The following is a 20,051-nucleotide window of genomic DNA, read 5'->3' on the forward strand; positions in this document are numbered from 1 at the left end:
GCACCTATAAAGTGATCACTCCTTGCCTCTATTGGTCTGTTTTGTGTTTGTATGGCTATAAAATTGGTATATTACAGTAGTAATTACAATTTCTCTGAGTTACATTCATTCACAGTTATTAAATTTGCAAGCATGAAAATTTTACTTCTCATGTATTTACAATATTTGATAGTCAAATGTGGATGTAGACCAGGAAGGAGTAGAAAAGAAGGTAGAATATGAGTGCTCCCAGGGAGCTGGGCAGACCCATGCAGGAGCTTGTTTATAGGTCAGCAGGACAAGCCAGAGCTCTTTGCAGAAACTGTAGTCAAGTTGACAGGATTTCAAATGAGAGAAGGGACTATCTTTTATAAAAATGAGATAAGTACACTGTGGTGCAACAGGAATTCTTATGTTAGTAATTTGATAAATATTCACATGTAGTAAAAATCAAGAGAAGTCCACAATCGCCCTGGCTGGGTAGCTCAGTTGGTTAGAGCATCGTCCCCATACATGAAGATTGCAGGTTTGATCCCCAGTCAGTGCACATACAAGAATCAACTAATGGCCCTGGCTGGTGTGGCTCATTTGGTTGAGTGTTGTCCCATGCACTGAAAGACTGCCAGTTCGATTCTCAGTCAGGGCACATGCCCAGGCGGGAGGTTTGGTCCCCAGGTCCAGGTGCATATGAGAGGCAACTGATTGATGTTTCTCTTTCACATTGATGTCTCTCTTTTCCTCTCCCTTCCTCTATCTAAAATCTATAAAAACATTACAAACAAAAACAGCCAATGGATGCATGAATGCATAAATACGTGGAACAACAAATCGATGTTTCTCCCTTTTTCTCTCTCTAAAAAAATCAATAAATTAAAAAGAAAGAGAAGCCCACAATCATTTTGAGAGTCCTGAAAAATCTATGTAAAATTTGGATCTTCTAGGCAATAAGTCTTGGATAGATAAATATTCAAAAGCTAAACCTGCTTGCCAGGTGCTCTTTCTTAAAGCCCCCTCTTCAGTTCCCGTGTTACCCTGATGTTCTAGAATTGCCGGTCCAGTGATTGTGGAATACTTTCACTTGCTGTTTGGTTTTAGGTACGAGGATTACTGAGAAGCATCATTTTGCACTTGGGGAATGAATGGAGGAGGTGGGGTTTCATGCCAGAAGGGGGTGGGCAGAGGAGAGGAGCCTTAAAATGGAGGAAGAGGTGAGAGCAGCTGTGTACTGCAGGCACCACCTGGTTGGTGTTCACAGTAGGTGATCATCATGAGGTCAATTACCTGAAATTTCTGGAAGTGTAGGCTTGTCTTCTTTCCAGAAGTTCCCATCACGAACAGGAAGTCTGGGGTTAGCACAAATGGCACTCTCTCTTTATTAATGCCCAGGAAACTTTTGTAATTCCCAAGAATATGCCCAAAGTCAATATGAAATAGATTTCCTTAAAAGAAGAAAATGTCTGACATCATTACACTGGCATAAGTGCTTATAATAATACTCTGGTTTGTTTATTTCTTGAAACATTTTTTTAAGTTGTCTGACAATGAACTCTCTTGGGTGACAGCTATTTTTACCCTGTTTCATCAGCTGGTGATATTTTTCGTTTTAGCAGGTGTGTGTAGTAATAACCACAAAGCACTCTTTGAACCACATGTGTTTTCTATATCCTTCCAGTGTTCTTTACATGAGAGTCAAATGTCATTAAAAAATTCTCGCCTCAGAATTATTCTTAGAAATAGAAATAAAAACTCTGGCTCATATGTCATCATTATACCCTAGACTCTCTTATGCCCTTTCTGTAACTCAAGATAGACTGTTTTAGTCTGTTTGGGTGAGGGGCATTTATCTTTTACCTTTGAGTAGCACAATAGAAATAAATCATTTGAATCTCCTTTGGGTCAATTTCTACCATTGTCACCATCACCACCACAGTTACTACCCTCTCTTCTCATTTGTACAGCTCTTTTTCATATGTGTGGTCTATAAATGCATTATCTCTTTTGATTCTCATAGAGAGTAAAGTGTTTTACCCAAATATGCTATTTTTCCAGACTCTACTCTTAAATAGGTCCAAATTTCTTAGACAAAAATGTCTTGGCATGGTAGCCAATACTGACCACTGTCAGAGTGGACAGCGAACCAGTGAGGAGGGTAGGTTAGGAAGGCACAACATTTCAGATTTAAAGATCGATATCTGTGAGTTCTTTTTGTTGCTTTTCTATAACATGACACTGTTGATCATGCCCACCTTCACTAGCTTCTGGGATTTGATCCTATCCTAGCTTTTGGCTACTCTCTGATTTATGCTTCTTAAGTCTCATTTCCTACATCATCTTCCATTACTCACTCCTGGGTGATCCAGGGTGATCACAGAATCTGTGTCCCTATGTAATAATGACTTCTAGATATGTGGTTCAGCCTTGAACTCCATTTAAAAATTACTCTGTTCTGGGTGAGGAAAAGTTATGCTCAATGGGTACAGAGTTTCAGTTGGGGAACATGAAAAAGTTTGGGAAATGAATGGTGGTGATGGCTACACAACAATGTGAATGTACTTAATGCCACTGAACTATACATTTATAACTGGTTAAAAGGGTAAATTTTATGTTATGTGTATTTTTCCACAATAATAAAAAATCACTCTACGATAAATAAACTCACCTGTCTCTGTAATCATAATGTTGTCATTGTGCCGGTCACCTATTCCAAGAACAAAGGTTGCCACACAGTAGCCGGCACAGGAATAAACAAATCTCTCCACTGCAGCCTGAAACTAATTAAAATGCATCTGAATATTAGTTGTTTTCTAACTACAAAGGGCAGCATGAATCTATGACAAATGGCTTTCAAAAAGACCTTATTCTGGGAACCATTTTCAGAGAACAAATTAGTTGTGTGTGGTTCCATTAACATTATATCTGTTCAGTGCCAACTTTCTCATTGCTCTACTTACATTTTGGGCAAAGATTCAGTGAATCACAATAGCAGGAGGAGGAAACAAGAGTCAAAGGGCAACATCAATTTAATCAAAGGGTTCACTTTCCCTCCATGTGTCACTTACCAACAACTATACAGAACCCATGATAATTTCTTCGTCATTGGTGAACATGTGTTTTGCTTGTGACCACTTAAAATGTGATGGGGTCACAATCCACATGTGTAACAGACTTATAAATGCTACTAATTATATTGCCTCCCCAAAAGGCTGCTAACCATGTAAATGAGAAGTGCTAATCCTGTGCAGAACTTTAAATGACAGCCCACAGCTTGTGAAGGATTCAGCAAGTATACTTTAGGAGGATGGTGAAACTGACATTTTCAGCATCCATAATTTACCATTTAGATTAGAGGGAAGTGGTAAATGAGAAATTACTATACAGGGTATGTGGTGTTTCCCAGGTAGGAAGAAACTTATACATGGTAACTAAATTTTTCTGCTGAACAACAAAGATAGACCGTCATAAAAAGTGCTAACAAATTATTTCCCAGAACCAAATTTTATGCAAAGCATGCCTGATAATCAAAAGAGAAGCAAATGCTCATGGAGTTCTGAACTGAGCACCTCTGTTTTACAGAAATGCTAGGTCTCCACAGGAAGGTGCCTAAAACCCTCATAATTTGATGAATAAAGGGCTTCCCCAAATACATCAGGAAGCATGGCATTGGTAGACAGCTTGAAAATGTGAAACCGATATTACAATGTAAATGACAACTATTAAGGAACCTTGGGAGTGGGGAAAAGCAGGAGCTCACCTTCTCTTCAATAGGGCATTTTTCTTTGAGCCAGTGATTCAGTACTTCATCTTTAAATGCACCTGTGTTGCCCACTGTGCTTTGCTGAATTTTGGCAATTGTTGTGGCATCTTTCACAATCTCGATCATTCCTGCAGGAGGATGCACACAGTTTGATGTAGATTGGGGCCTAGTGCCTAACCCAGGGCAGGAATGGTTATGCCTTTGTTGAGTGGAGGGCAGAAAGCTATTTTTCAGGTTCATGCTGTTGGTTGTCTTAGGAGTAAGAGAAACAAAAGAGGAGAATATGGAAGTTGTGTGGGACATGCTTTCAATATCTCTGAATGAAAAGAGGAAACTTTTTTGTTTTTGTTTTTAAAAAAATATCTTCTATTGATTTCAGAGAGAGTAAGGGAGAGGGAGAGAGAAATAGAAACATCAATGATGAGAGAGTCTCATTGGCTGCCTCGTGCACATCCCCTGCTGGGGATCGAGCCCGAAACCCAGGCATGTGCCCTGACTGGCAATCGAACTGCCATCTCCTGGATCCTAGGTCGATGCTGAACTGCTGAGCCATGCCCAGCTGGGCATGAGGGTTGGTTTTGAAAGGTAATCGATGTTTCTCTCTGTCTTTCTCACCCTTCCAGGCTCTTGAAAAGCAATGGAAAAAATCTCCTCAGGTGAGGATTAACAAAAAATAATAAAATAAAATAAAATAAAATAAAATGTTATTTGTGAGGGACAAGTTTAATGTGCAATGAAAGAGTTAAAGTTTAGAGATGGAAAAGTAAAGAGGAGGGAACAAGTTGTTACTAGAATGATTTCCATGTATAGTAACGAGGATTTGAATCATGCATTCACTTATCTTCAACATATTCATATTAAATTGGGAGTCACATTCACCAGCCTTGGAACATTTTCCTCCTTTTTATACAGATTATGATTGTAATTTGTCAGTTAGTCAATGCCTACACTGAGGGAATAATGATCCTGTAAAACTAACTGAGTGGTATATCTATCTTCTGAGGTAACCACATACCTATTTTGTCACCAGTTGAAATGCAACCGTATGGCAGGAGGCATAGATCCAAAGATTCAGTTTCCCAAATGGACTCCATGATTCGTAGAATCTGGGCATTAAAACACAAAATGTTTCCATTATAAATGTATATATTTCTTCTTCTGAAAAAAATCTAATCTGGTAACAAAATATATAAGAAAACATAAAATATATAACTAACAACTATACTTTTATTTATCAACTTGATACTCTAAAGTTTCAAATCCTTGGAAACCTGTCAATTTTGGTCCCTGAGACTGACCTTGGGGAAGAAGATAAATGAATTTATTTTGAGATAGGTTTTAGCCATGATTCATCTATTCCACTCTAGTTATGTATACTTTACCACAATAAAAAAAGTTCCACTCTATCATCCTTACAAATTTTTATCCATAAGTCACTCGGGGGCTGCAACCAAGACAACAATAGCAACGATCATAATGATAGCTAACCAACATTTACTGAGTGCTGTTTTATGTTGATCCTTTGCATTTACCCTATGGTGTGGCTATAATTATCACATTCTGCAGGTGAAGGGACTAAGGCTTAGAGAGCTTAAAGAACTTGTCTTTATCTGACAAGCAAAGTGCCTTAACAACAAAACAAAGTACATAAAGGTCAAGTGCAAACTTTCCCTCAAAATGAAAGGGAAATGAATGATGTTTTGTGTTTTCCAATTATATCTTCAAATAATTCAAAAGAGTTTACAGAGTTATTGGAAATTAAATGAACTTTCAAAAGTTTGAAGGACTTTTTTTTATAAAAAATTATTTCCAGGAAAATACATGCTTGAAAAGAGAGCAAAGGGTATTATTGTTTCCAGATTATATTAGAAATAAGCAAAAACAGAAACATAGAGGGAACTGAAAACATGACCTTGCTTTTATTTTTATTTTATTATTGTAATTTTTAAGAATATATCTTTATTGATTTCAGAGAGAGGAAAGGAGAGGGAGAGAGAGAGAGAGAAGCATCAATGATGAGAGTCATTGATAGAGCCCGCAACCCCGAGCATGTGCCCTGACCAGGAATCCAACCCTGATCGCCTGGATCCCAGGTCGACACTCAACCGCTGAGCCACGCCCGGCCGGGCATGACCTTGTTTTTAAATAGTCTACATTTACAGCACTGTGGTTTGTCTATGTTAATAAAATCATATTAAATATTAGAAATTATGTTATCTCTACAATGTTGAACAACTAGAATATAGAGAGTATCACTTTATGGATTTGTGAAGCTAAAGTTTATCTAGAGATGTTAGAAAATAGGAAAATGATTTAACATTGATACCTTCACCATTCACCTGCTGTAGTAATCCATTCACTCTTGTTATTTAACTGTATGACTTCTTCAATCACCTACCTGTTCATCTTTTCTCTCCTTCCTATCAAATCATTCTCTTGGGTTTGTATTATGTGGATATATATCAAAGGTTATGTATTTAAGAAGAGCACCTGTGGGTGTGTAGCTATGTCTATGAATATGAATGAAAGTGAATGCTTGGGGTACATACGTCTATGCTCTACGTTACCATACTAGAAATGGGATACATAAAACAGAGGTTAGGTGAGAGAAGTATATCTGGCTATATAGGACTGTTGGATTTGCATCCTCTCCTGAATGGACAGAACCATGATGTTCACTAGATTGCATACCTAATGGTCCACAGCCATACTCTCCCAGTGAAAACTCTCTATTATATAATCTTTGATCACTGTTCATCATACAAGATAGAAGAATGGGAATAGAAGGCATTTTTTTAAGATCTAATATCCCATAATTATTTTTTCAGATAATGAAAAAATTCCTTCATAGTAGCACACCTGTAAAATAAGCATGTCTTGGCGCAGATCATCACCATGTTTAAAAATAATTCCAATTGTTTCATTCGATAGAGCTGTAGGGTCGGCACATTTAAACTCAAGCCACAGGGGTTTTTTCTTGGAGGCCATCACTTTACATTTTTCAACCTGGAAAGAAACAGTCAGATGTTTTTATACATAATGAATACACATTGTGGAGACACACATCTTCTTGCAAAGTATTACTAAAAATAACCAGGACAAACTCCTAGTTGGAAAATGATTTTCAATGATTTGGGTAAAAATACAGAAAGTGCTCTCACCAAACCTGAAAATACTAGTAAGGGCAATTCACAACACTTAAACCAATGGTTCTCAAAGTATGTTCCAAGGAACCCTAAGAGTCTGTGAAGATGCCTAAGATCTCATTTTCTGCACATCCCATAGGATTCTGGTACAGAGCAACTTTGTTTATATATTTGGCCTTCCACTAAGATTTAACTTGAAAAAAAGAATTCTACTGCTACCACAATATCTAAAAACTATTACTGCAGCCTGGCTGGGTGTGGCTCAGTGGTTGAGCATTGACCTAGGATCCAGAAGATCATGGTTCGATTCCTGGTCAGGGCACATGCCTGGGTTGCAGGCTCAATCCCCAGTCAGGGGTGAGCAGGAGGAATCAATGACGACTCTCTCATCATTGATGTTTCAACTCTCTCTCCTCCTCTCCCTTCCTCTCTATGAAATCAATAAAGATATATTTAAAAATAAATAGATAAATAAATAAATAAATAAAAACTATTATTGCAGAATCAGAAGCAGTAGGCCAAATATAATAAGATAAAATTTAACTGCAGTAAACAGAAATCTAGCACTCAGGTACAGCACCTCCTCCCTCTAAAAAAACTCCCATACATCTAAGTAAACTCAAGGAATTTTGTGGGAAATGTGGCTTAGCAGCCACTCACTTCAAAATAAAAAAATCTTAGGAGTGAATTCAATATGCATAAAAAATGTGATGTGATCTTTAAAAAAAAAAAGCAAACCCAATCTGAAACTATATTAATATGTTATTATTCCTACCAATGTGTAGGAAGGCAAAACACATTAAAAATGAACTAAAGATGTAAACAGAAACTTCTCAAGAGAAGATGAAAAATAGGCACACGAGATGTTTAACATTAGGGAAATGCAAATAAAAACGAAAATGAGATACCACTTCTCACCATTTCAATGGCTATCATCAGTCTTTTGAAAAGACTGATGATAACAAGTGTTGGATAGGATGTGGAACAGTTGGAACTCACATATATTGCTGGTGGGAATATAAAATGAATGGCATAGTCACTTAACAAGAAGTTTGGCAGTATCTTATAAAATTACATACACATGTACCATCTGACCCAACTAGCCCACTGTTAAATATTTAATCAAGAAATGAATGGAAAACAAATTGTAACATAGCTATACAAGGAAATACTACTCAGTTATAAAAAGGAACAGTCTAGTGATACACATATCAGCACGGATGTATCTTAAAAGCATTATGCTAAGTAAAAGAATCCAGATACAAAAACTACATACCGTATGATTCCACTTCATGAAATTCTAGAAAAGGCAAAATTACATAATAGAAAGCAGATCTGTTGTCTGGGATGGGCATGGAAGGAGGAAAGGACTAACTAAACAAGGGATATGAAAGAACTTCTTCTATATCGTTTCTATAGAAACGTTCTGTATCTTATTGTGGTGATGGATGAAATGCACACTTAAGTGGACAAATTTTTATGGCATGTAAATGATTCCTCATGAAAGCTGATTTAAAACAAAATGGGTGGGAGATTGCCTGGTGTTGAGGCTTTTAGTATCTAGTGTTTACAGAAGGACTTGACAGACATTTTCAAGACATAAAGGCCACGTGGAGACATCAAGGTGATACCTACCACCAGTGCTCCTGCTTTTAGTCCAGGATCATATGGAACTCTAAAGCTCTTGGGGAGATTCGAATTCTGTAGGTTTTCAAGCTTTTGCTTAAGTTGTGAAATAACTGTAATTGTCAAAAGCACACAAGAGTTATATGAGTTCAAGAAATTACCAATATCATGTGTAACATTTCTTGAGGCCATTTGGTCTGGTGTGGATACGAGAAAAGGGTATCTGTCTTTGAGGAACTATCCATTTGAGGGGGCAAGGTAAGTCAGGCTTTCTGGAAGTAAAACCACCATGTATACATACTACAACAGGGGATAGAAACAGGGGAATAGATATGGGATATCAAGACAACCAGGTAGAGAAGGCTGTTTTAAAGATAATGCTAAGGAATTGATACTGTAGTTTTCTTTCTAACATGTGAAACTTTAAACTGCCATCTGATTTGGGGAACAGACACTCGAAGACCATATTAAATAGAATTCAGTTAAGGTTCTGTAAAATCTTTTCAAAAGAGTAACTTAGGCTCTGTGGAGATGATGTAACAGCTTCAAAACTGTAAAGGCAAAATACATAAATTAAAAATTACTCCCTGTATAACAGACTGGAGGCCAGTACAAATATTCCCCTTTCTTACTTACAAGAAAAATAAAAGTAAGATCATCATTACCACTATTATTTTTAGGACAGAGAATTATTGGTGTATTAGAAAGGAATCAAAGGGAAAAAGTGGAAATTCTAAATATTCAGAAGTTTAAAATACTGGCTGACTATATTAGTGAGTGTCCATTATGAGCCATACCGCTGGTTGTGGGTATACAAAGAATAAGAGATATTTCCTAGCTTCAAAGCTCATATAGTTTAGCAGACCAGGACGATGAATAGATGACTATAATTTAATGCAATATCAACCAAAAACTATGAGAATACAGAGAAAGTGATTAATTTTCCTAGGGCAGGGACAGGATTTCTTAGGGATAAGAAGACAATATGGAAAATGCCTTTATAGAAGAGGTGATATACATTTTTTTATTTGAAGTACTCAGATATATATATAATATATACCTATGAGGTATATATATATGTATACATATTTATGCCAAAAATTTTAAATAGCTTCCCAATAACTCATTACTTTAAAAGACTGAAAATCTGAAAATTATATGCATACATTGAAAGATAGGGAGAAAAAAGTAAATATTTGAAAAGAATTAATCTTTGTGTATATGTGCACAATTGTTCTTAAAAATAGATGTTACATCTGCATAATGCTTTAAAAATGTTCAGAGTTTAATATCTATCATAAACCCATCATTAAAAATATATATAGTTTTAAAAATATATTAACTTGTAAAGGGAGAATTTTAAATTTGCTTGTTCCATGAAGACAGAAGATTAAAAACATTTGTTCTTTGCTGCCTTTAGAAGGTTCAAATTGTCTTCCAGAAGGAAGAAGAATCATAGGGATGATGGCATTTGGAGATGAAGGCATTTGGAAAGAGAACCAAGAAAATACTGCTACCATACCTTGGGAACTGACGTCATACTTTTCAGCAGAAAGAGATTTAATATCAATGGTAACTTTCTGTAACATCTCAATTACTTGGACTTGCTGGGTAAAGTCGTGCAGCATGGCAGTGCCACAGCCCCTCAGGTAGGCTTCCAGGATCACAGCGAACCTCTGCTGATAGTGCCTGGACTGGGCTATCTCACTTCTCAAGAACCAAAACAAGAAGTGACCAATTCTTTTGTTCTGAGAGTGGGAACAAAATGGTTGAAATGATTGTGACTAATGCTCTAGATCTATCAGTCAATTCCCATAACTTTTAAAATGTCACACTACTATTAAAGAAGTACTTACTCTTAGACCACGCTTCAGTAGAAATCTGGCAAGGGCACTGTCATGGTAAGGTTCAAATTTCACAGCCTAAAGGAAGAACACATCGGCATTTGTAGGCCTGCATTCTATGTTGGTTAATCAGGGAAAAGGAAATGGAGAAAACTGGTGTTCTGCCTTGGTGGGCTTTTATGGCTAGGGTGATGAGAACCTTACCAGTTACGTCAGTCCTTTCTTTTCAAGGACACTTTGGGCCAGAGTGAACTACTTGCTTAAGGACCAGGAGTAGAAGCCAGAACTCTTGACTCACAGTCATGTGCTTTTGATAACGTCAAAGGCGAAGAGGGGAGGGCTTTTGCTCCCATTAAGGGCTTACTTGATTGATTGGAAGGATAGAAGGGAAAGGTGGAGATGGCTATAACAAATCTGTGAAAGTGGAAGGTAAGTGAGGTTGTTGGAAAGAAAACAGACAGTGGAGATGCAGTACATGTAAGGGGAAAAATATTTGTCAGATGTGAAGAACCTAAAAATCTTATTGCTGCTCTTCTGCTCAAGACGTGTGTCTGGCACCTCACTGGCAAATCTGAGCTGCCTCACACTTTCTTACTGCAAGTAAACAGCAGGCCTGGATCAATCCATACGGAATGATTACTACTCCTTGCCAGCTGTGGTGTATACAGAGCTTTTTGTCTGAAAAATCTCTTATTTTATATGCTTCCTTAGGTTTTGTAGTGTTTAGTAGTTTTCATATCACTTGGTTAATACAGAGATACTGACTTAGATGATAGCTCTATGACTCAAGAAAAAGAACCAATAAAATGTGAAAAATAATTAAATCCTGGTGGGTGCATGATATCTGTTATATCATTCTCTGTACTTTTCTATAAATCTGTGATAGTCCATAATTTTAAAAGCAGCCAGACTAACAAATATTGTTTGATTATTATAGATGCATATATAAAGCCAAAGGGTAGATATCATGCATAAACACGATAAGAGGAGGCTTAAAATTAAATATCTCAGAGGTTTTTTTTAATAAATAGACACAGTCTGTCCTTTTTTCAGATGGAACAGAAGACATTCCCATTCTACTTTATGTTTTAGGGTCTGGGGCTTTTGGGATGATTTCGACTTCTTTCTCTGGTTTTCCAGCTTGGAAGTGATCAATACTGACTTGATAATATTTCAATTATCTCCATACTTTCAAAGATGCTTTCCATGGGTGTGGTCAAATATATGCCATTGTAGCTCCAGCTGAGAATGTAGTTATTTCACTACCAGTACTTACTTCAGAAATGTTTTAATTTTCTAACCCTAATGTGAGTCTTTTCAACCTGTTTTAATCAAAATGAGTCATTTGGCCATATCTTAAAATGTCTCAAATAATTTTACAAATGACTACTCTTCTTCAAATTTATGACCACGAATTCAATGCTAGTATTACTTATTGACCTTTTTCATTTAAATACTTCCAAGAAAACCATTTATTTTCCAATTCTGCAAAGTTTACTTGTGAAAATGACACTGTAAAATAATTCATGGTTGCCTTGGGACTTGGAACACATCTCATGCAAACTTGTTTTATGTTCTATTTGTTATGGAGAGCTAGAAGGCTGAAGATACTTGGATTATTCTAAAGTGTTCATTAGCGTTATGCTAGTATCTGCACTCATAGGCAGAGAAAAATATTGGATATATCTGATAGAAGAAGGCAAAGGCCAAATATAATGTTTCAAGTATCTGCCTAATGGAAGATAAAGATTCAGAGTTAAAGTGGAAAGTATCCAAAATGTTCATCAGAAAACCCCAGGGCCTTCCTGTCAATACAAATAATAATTAGACAATTTAGTGTCCAGCACTTAGCCTGGACAATCTTAATGATCTCAGGTCAGGCATCACCTATTCAGAACTGTCCTGGCTTCTTCAATCTAAAGTAAGTGTTCCCAGGACCCCCTAACTATTTTCTCATACTACTCTGTAGTTTTCCCCTCAAAGCATTCACCATAATTTGTTATTAAATATCTGCTTGTATATGTATCATTTAATGTCAGTCTTCTCTATGTACTGCAAGCTACAGCAGGGGAGAGAGGGGCTCTGTTTTCATCACTGCTCTATTATCCAGCGTCCAGAACAGTGGAAACTCTATGTACATGTTGTTGCATTAATGGACACTTCTGCACTCTAAAACAGAATTTCTATTCCAATTTCTTTACTTCCTCATCCTTGTCAAGCAGCACCATCTAATCTGAGACTGGCTACAGTGAGCAGGAGAACTGTTCCTCCGTTCTTTAACTTCCTAAGAAAACGTAGCCTCTCTTGACCCCAGGGAAAGTATGTCACCTTGGGTATATGAGTTAGCCTCTCTTTGCCTCAGTTTCCTTATAATTAAAATATTAATTTGACTTCCATCATAGTTACTGAGAGAGTTAAATGTGATAATACACAAAAAGCATGTATATAACTTGGAGCCTTGGCAGAAGGGAGCATTCCATAAATCGGATCTATCATTAATACAATAAATAAGAACAAAGTATTCCCACAGGGCCAGTCCTCCTAAAATGTGGAAATGTTAACATTTTCAAAATGCTTGTCAGAAAACCCTCAAAGACAACAACAAAATAAATGGAACAGTTTGGTACTTTTTGAGGTGGTTTCTTCAGATCTGCTTTGACAGATCATGATGCTCTGGACAAAGGGCATCTGATGACAATTGACTGGGGCACCTGTGAAAATGCAAATAAATTCCTTGAGAAGAGTGCTCTGTAAATAACACTGGCATCCCCTACCTGGACCAGCTGTAGCAGGTAATGCAGAACATCATCATCCTCCAGGCCCTCCAGTTTCTGAACTGCAATGGCTCTTACATTTTCATCTGAAAAGTTGCAGTCCAAGAGTTGCATTGTCAGCCCAACATCCAAAGCACTTTGATCCCAGACCTCCCTTCTGGCTAGCAATTGGTATGTTTTGGCCACAATTTCTTGCTGTCCCCATTTCACTGAGCTAAATAGCTTAGGATATGCTTTTGGATGCTTAAGGCTTTCATATCTGAAATGCCAGAGCAATTCTTTGTCTTCGGCTGTGAGAGGGTTAAGTGGATCAGTGGCTATGATCGCCTCCAGTTGCTTCCGAAGCTGGTTGGGCATTTCCGCTCGAACCCGGTCCCCTTCGGGGTCAGGGGTGGGCCGATGCTTAGGCAAGGCTATGGGGTGACAGTAATTGTCCAGAAGAATGCAGATGGACATTGAATTCTCCTTGTCTGGGTTGGTTGCTGACGTGAGCTTGTCAGCATTGAAGCTCTCTTGGTCTTCTCCCTTCCCAGATATTTGCCACATGTGGAGCACGTATTCCCCGTGGCGCAGGAGGAACCGGTGGTCTATGAGCAGCAAGTTCACATAATAGAGAAGCTGAGCTTTGCCTCTGGATTCAGAACTGGGAGTCTCTGCAGAGGCCTTACCAGACAGCGCTGGGGCTTTGCCGCAGTAGATCTGGAGGTTCAGTAGAGCCCCTTTGGGTAAGTCTTTGATTTTGATGCTGAACTCGAGCCACACGTTCCAGAGCACCTCCTCCGTGAAGGGTTTGGGGCTGGTTCTCCTTTGGCAAAGGACCTGCTGCCCGTGCTGGATGTTTGCCTCCACGAACACCGTGAGGTCAGCGTTTCGGGGCAGGACGGGGATATCAATGCCTCTGATTTTGACCCTGAACTTCCGGTCACAGTCCCACAAGGACACGGTGAACACGCTCTCGTGGTCCTTCCCGTGGATGGTCAGTTGCTCATGGTAGCCGGTGACCCCTGTGCAGTCATCCACCAGCGGCCACTCTTCCCTCCTCACCTCGTCCTGGGCCGGGTCCGGAGGCGTGTCCAGCACCAGGTGGATCTCCTCGCCGTTCTTGAGGCAGTGCCTCACCCACTGGAAGTTCTTGATGGGCGTCTCACCCACCAGGTACTCATCGCGGCCACACACGCGCAGCACGAAGTCCCGTTCGTTTTGGCTTTCGGGGATGTCCATGAGGGACTTCTTCTTCGCCATCTTGGTGAAGAAGCTCTGGAGGATGGTGGCTGGGGTGTCATCGGCCAAGACCTTGACGGTCTGGCTGGTGGTGCTGCGGTGAATGACGATGAAGATGCAGTTGTTGGTAATCTTCTTCAGCAGGTACTCCGGGAGCGGCTTGGACGTCACCCAGGGGTGCATGGCGTAGAGCTTGGGGTCGCGGCCGGCCACCTCCGCCATGCGCGGGGTCAGCAGGCGGCGGCGCGTGAACTCCAGCTCGTCGTCGTGCACGTTGCTGACGTCGGTGACGTCGTAGCCCATGAGCGCCGTGAGCTGCCGCTGGAAGGCCAGCGTGTCCTCCAGGGGCGGGCGGCGCTGCACCACGTGGATCTGCCCCGGGCTCTTGTGCAGCACCTTCCAGTAGCGCAGGCAGTCCAGCGTCTGCACCACCTGGTACTTGTCGTAGATCTCGTACCACTGCCCCTTCTTCTGGTAGAGCAGCAGGAACTGGTCCGGGCTGAGCCGCTGGTAGAAGTCGGCCGCCGCGCTCGTCTCCAGCGCGCGGAGCCACACCTGCGCCTTCATCTGCTCCACGTTCCCGTGGCCGGCCACGTGCAGCAGCACGGTCTCCGGCGTCTTGCTGCTGCGCTGGCTGGTGGGCAGCACGAACTCGACGGCGATGAGCTCCATGGAGGGCAGGCTGGCGGCCGAGCCGCGCGGCTTCATCCTGCGGCGCCGGCGGCGGTTGTCCTCCCTCAGAACCACGGGCTGGTCACGGCTGCCCAGCTCCATGCCCCGCGCGACCTGCGGCGGAGAAGCGGGGGGCTCTGTCACGCCGACGGCCCTGACGGCTGCGTTTTGCTGTGAGGCAGGAGAAGGGGTGAAGAGCGACAGTGAGGTGGGCACGAGGATGCGGGGGCTGAGGCGGGGCCCGCCCGGCGCGCCCCGCGTGTCTGCTGACGGGAACTGGAGGAATGGCCTCCGAGCCCGTTCCCGTCTGTCGGGCGGAGCGGAGCCGAGAACTAAGCAGGGTAGTACGTACACGGTTCGCCACGGACGATGGGTCTGCGAGGGCTCAGAATCATTCTCGCTACTACCATTATGTGCGGAAGTTTAGTTTAGTAGAGGGGACACGTAAAGCACTCGTCTGGCACGGTGCCTCACACGGAACGCCCGGGGTACCTGTCCTTAAGCGTGCTGAAACGCACGGGCGAGTACAGCAAGCCAGTTACAGGACCGAGCCCCGGTTTGCAAGGTGCACTGTGAAACGCTGCGACGCCCGCCTGGGAAGACGGGCCTCCCACTGACTTCCTCTTCGTCAGCCTCGCTCGGGACCCGGACACCTTGCCTAGCCTCGCTTTACGTTCTCTGTTCACACCGACTGGCTCAGGAATCCACTCCCCAGTCAACTTCCTGTCTTTCTTTTCACCCCCCCCCCCCTTTCTAGTTAAGAAAGGTAATCATTTTATTAACAAAACTCAAAACTATCAGAATCGGTAGTTTCAGCCAAGAATATGTGCAGACATTAAACATTTTGAATCATGCAGTTCTGGTTCATTGCTATGTTAGGGCACTGTCTGAGGGGAGTCACTCAAAGCTGAACTCTCTTAATGGGAACATTCAGGTAATTTTAACTTTGTTCCAGTTTATTCCATCTTCCTCTGCACTAGACCGTGGAGAAGCCATAGGATGGAAGGAAGGGTTTCTGGGCTCCAGTAACCTGCTGTTTGAATCCCAATTCATTATTTAACTTCTTTTTTGTTCTAATATTTTCATCTCTGTAATGAAAATTTACAAGTTTCTTTTCATCAATTTATCCACTTTTTCTATAAATACAGGGTGTCCCAATAAATGTATACACACTTAACAATTGATAGCTCAATTTTGAAACTGAAATGTAGTTTAATAAACACTGCCTTTATAATTATTCAAAGTGTGTGTATACTTTTTGGGGACACACTGTGTTTAATGAGTACCTACCCTTCACAAAGCATTTAAGTATAAATTTGACATACTGCAGTAAGAAACTGCAAATAATGATCAAAATGCTAAAAATATGAAAATTGAAATATAACTAAGCTATTTTATTTTAATATTTAATATCATGTTGTAAAATATTTTAAATAAGAAACAACTATTGACACAAAAATTAATGTTTCAGAAAATATCATTTACTCACTTAAATTACTGGTAATGAGACTCACAATTACTTATTTCCTTAAGAAATAGTGGAGCATTTGACACACACCAAAAAGAAGAGTTTGATTAAAAGATAAGAAAGACGAGTTTCATTAGAGCGAAACTTCTGTTCAAATCTTGGCTTAAAGTTACTTTTATTTTTTAATTATTTTTTATTTATTTATTTTTTTAAAGTTACTTTTAGAGTCAATATTCCCTCTCATAAAAAATTATGAAGTTCTAATTAGTAAATATATGAATCTAACTGTCCCAAAGCACTGTCCCTTGCAGCTTAAAATACTATTTGGTTTGTAATGTTGCTACAATATAGAATAACAAAGAAGAAAACTGTAAGATATATTCATACTGACACTTGAAATAAAATAGGTCTGAATTTAGGCAACGTACAAGTACACAGCAATAACTTCTGTCTCAGTTCAGATCCCAAACAATCTTACAAAATACAAGATGCAGAAGAAAACAGTCAGACTAATACTCACTGCTTTCCTTCATGGTCGAGGTTATGAAGCATTCGCCTTTTAGAGAAGACATTAGAAACACTGATGAGTACAATAATGGCTAGGCATGCACTTTTAAGAATGTGAAGCCTGCCTGACACAGGCTCCTGTGCCCTCCCTTTTCCTCCCAAACAAAAACAAAAAAAGGCCAATGCACCTGCAAAACTATTGCTGCAACTTTATGGATATCTACACATACAGATTGGACTAGACAATGAAGCAGAGACCTTCTGTGGTAGTATCATTTCAAGAACCGACAACAGTTCCAGATAAAAAATATTCTAGCTGAGAAGGAAGTGTAACTATTCCGAGTCAGGCCCAACAAAGGGCAAAAAATAGAAAGGGCAAAAAATACCTGATAAAGCAGTGGCGGCGATGCTGCTGAAGGATCATTTGTTTGGTTTTTGAAAACAATAAATTCGAACCTACCCAGTGTGCCTCTAAACTCTTCCGCTTTTCTGGGTCTCCCTTCGTATCCAGATGCAGAGGAAGTGTTGCAGTTACCAGGAAGGAAGTTTTAACCAAGTTGATTATACGTGTGATTGCTCATTTTAAAAGTGTCAGAAATGCATTTCCTGTTAATAGCACAGGGAGTGAAGCATGAGAGTGAACAGTGTTTACCATATTTTATACTCTTTGAACTAATTTTTTAATAATTGTGAGAGACTAAAACAAATTAAAATTACAAGATCCAAACAAAAAATACACATTCATGAGACATAAATACATGAAATATTTTCTAGCTAGTTCTAAGCAGAAGAAAAGACTTAATAGTCACAACATTAGAGAAACAGCCTGGTAGGAAGATTTTAAAGAGCCAAATTAAATCCATTAGTCCTGCAAAGCACATTCAATTAATTTTCCCTCATGGGAATTCAAATGATCCCTTGTTCAAACACTGTAACTGAGGGTGGGGGAAGAGAAAATAGTGATCTAGGGGACTGAGTTATCAAGCTGAACATTTTTAAAGATGAGGTTTGGGAGCTTACTTCCTTAGCTTGGTGAGATAGTTCTCTATTTTTTCAGAGCATGTAGAGTCCAAAATATCACTGGCTGAAACAGAAAGTACAGTGTGTGTGTGTGTGTGTGTGTGTTGGGGTGGACACTTACTGTGTGCAATGAGTGCAGACAAAATAGGAGGTTTTTGGTTTCATGGTAGAATTAGGGAGCTGAGCACTGTCACACCATCAGTCACTGGGAGATGGCTCCTGATTGTCATGAGAGTAGAGAATCCATTGAAAAACCATCCTAAATCATTTTTAGAGTAATTCTCTATCTTTCAGGTGACCTCAATTTCTTCTAGAACCCCCAAACACACTCAGATCCTGAACCAGTGCCCCCTTTCCTCCATCCCAGGGTTCCTATACCAGAGTTCATCCTCCCACCTGGGTTATCATGGACACTAGTTGAACCCCAAGGACAACAGGTAGGATGGCGTTGACCTCACAGGTTTCTTGGAGGTATATAATTAAAAGTTCTCTGAATCACTCTGACATCAAGATAAATGATTGATATGATCTATCTCCTTTTACATAGGCCCCGTGGGTCTTAGCTTTCCACAAGTTGTACTATAATAGTTGACATCAGCAGTCAAACTATTAAATTCAAAAGCTGTGTCCCAAATACTTAGCACCTCAAAATATATTCCTGCATAGGAATACTTCCTTAGGAGGCTGGCAGCTTTAGAAGCCTCAAAGCTGGCTCTCTTGGTTGGTTCTGAAGGAGGGACCAAGGAGTCGCACAGCAGGAGTTTGCCAAGCTGTGCTTCATACAGAGTGTGTGGAAGGGTTCATGGGGGTAGGTGGCCTAGATGGGAATTTGTGGTTAGTAGGACTGACCACAGAGGGACCATGAGTTTGGCCAGCTCTGTTCTCCAGACCAATCAATAGATTCTGTCCCTCAACAGATTCTTTCCCTGTCCTGGCTCAGTGACATCCAGGAGCCAATCCTCATCTGATGACAACACACACACACACACACACACACACACAACACACACACACACACACACACACGTTATTTCAGAAATGATAGACTATGGCTCTTGGGTCCCCTTGCCTCTGCAGGAACTACTCAGCTAAGTAGAATTATGCAAAGTTGACTGTTCTATGACTAAACTTGCAAATACTTCAGGCTTTATTAGTGATTAGAGAATAAAAGTACCCTGCTCTTCCCCAAATCCTAATATAGCTACTAAAATTTGACTACATGTAGTAAATGTTCCAAGGGAGAAATAATGGCCAGTGTCTCCTTCCTCTATGTGTATACTTCCTCCAGGCAGAGGAATGCTTTACTAGTTAGGGCCTCTTTAGTCTCCAGATTTTTAGGTTAGAAAACCCCTAGATCTTATCATTCTCCTGTTTTATCAATGTGTTTCTCTCTTTTCTCCCTTTTTTTCTCTTCTGTGAATCTCCATGTTTTACATAGAGTAGTCTAGTACTACTACACTACATTGGAGTTGGAAAAGAATACAATCAAATAGTCTGAACTTCTATATCACATCCAGCTATCACAGGAACAAGAAGGTAGAACAAATTAGAAGATAAAGGCACAGTAAGGTGTCAATGGTCAATAAACAAATTAAGAATGAATTATTTTCTATGAGAAAGATCTTTGTGATGACCTTCAAAGAGATTGTGGTCTAGTTAGACAAGACACACAGATGAAAAAATAAGATGCACAATATGATAGTGTGTATATGCCAAGTGGTTTAAGTATATAATATTTGTTATATACTACAACAATTTACTAGAGGAGGTCACTTTGAGTGTAATAAAATTTTTTTAAAATTATACAGGGAGAGACCCTGGATTTAAGGAAAGAGGAATCAATCATAGGGGAGGTCTTCAAGCCAAAAAATGTGAACAAACAAAACAGTTCAAGAAACAGTGAATGGACCTGTTTGTTGAAATGGAGGGTTTGTAAAAGACAGCAGTGGAAGATATGGGAAAAAAATGAAAAGATAGGCATGTGTTTCCCAAACTTATTTCATGTCTTGGCACATGTAAATAGTGACAACATTTGCATGG

The 20,051-nt window shown here is 39.9% G+C and overlaps 1 protein-coding gene across 1 annotated transcript in view; it reads right to left on the reverse strand.

Annotated features, from left to right (window-relative positions):
• Positions 1-15,130, reverse strand: part of PIK3CG (phosphatidylinositol-4,5-bisphosphate 3-kinase catalytic subunit gamma) — a 29,746-nt gene extending 14,616 nt beyond the window's left edge. The window contains exons 1-9 of the mRNA XM_016204753.2: positions 13,124-15,130; positions 10,362-10,427; positions 10,028-10,253; positions 8,515-8,618; positions 6,593-6,739; positions 4,749-4,839; positions 3,731-3,861; positions 2,639-2,750; positions 1,261-1,418 (exon numbers count right to left, since the gene is read on the reverse strand). Of these exons, the coding sequence (XP_016060239.1) occupies positions 1,261-1,418; positions 2,639-2,750; positions 3,731-3,861; positions 4,749-4,839; positions 6,593-6,739; positions 8,515-8,618; positions 10,028-10,253; positions 10,362-10,427; positions 13,124-15,118 (3,030 nt within the window). The 5' untranslated portion in view covers positions 15,119-15,130. The remainder of the gene's footprint in view (positions 1-1,260; positions 1,419-2,638; positions 2,751-3,730; positions 3,862-4,748; positions 4,840-6,592; positions 6,740-8,514; positions 8,619-10,027; positions 10,254-10,361; positions 10,428-13,123) is intronic.
• Positions 15,131-20,051: the final 4,921 nt, after the last annotated feature.

Source organism: Miniopterus natalensis, chromosome 10 (genome assembly GCF_054644295.1).
Source record: "Miniopterus natalensis isolate mMinNat1 chromosome 10, mMinNat1.hap1, whole genome shotgun sequence".
NCBI lineage: Eukaryota > Metazoa > Chordata > Mammalia > Chiroptera > Miniopteridae > Miniopterus > Miniopterus natalensis.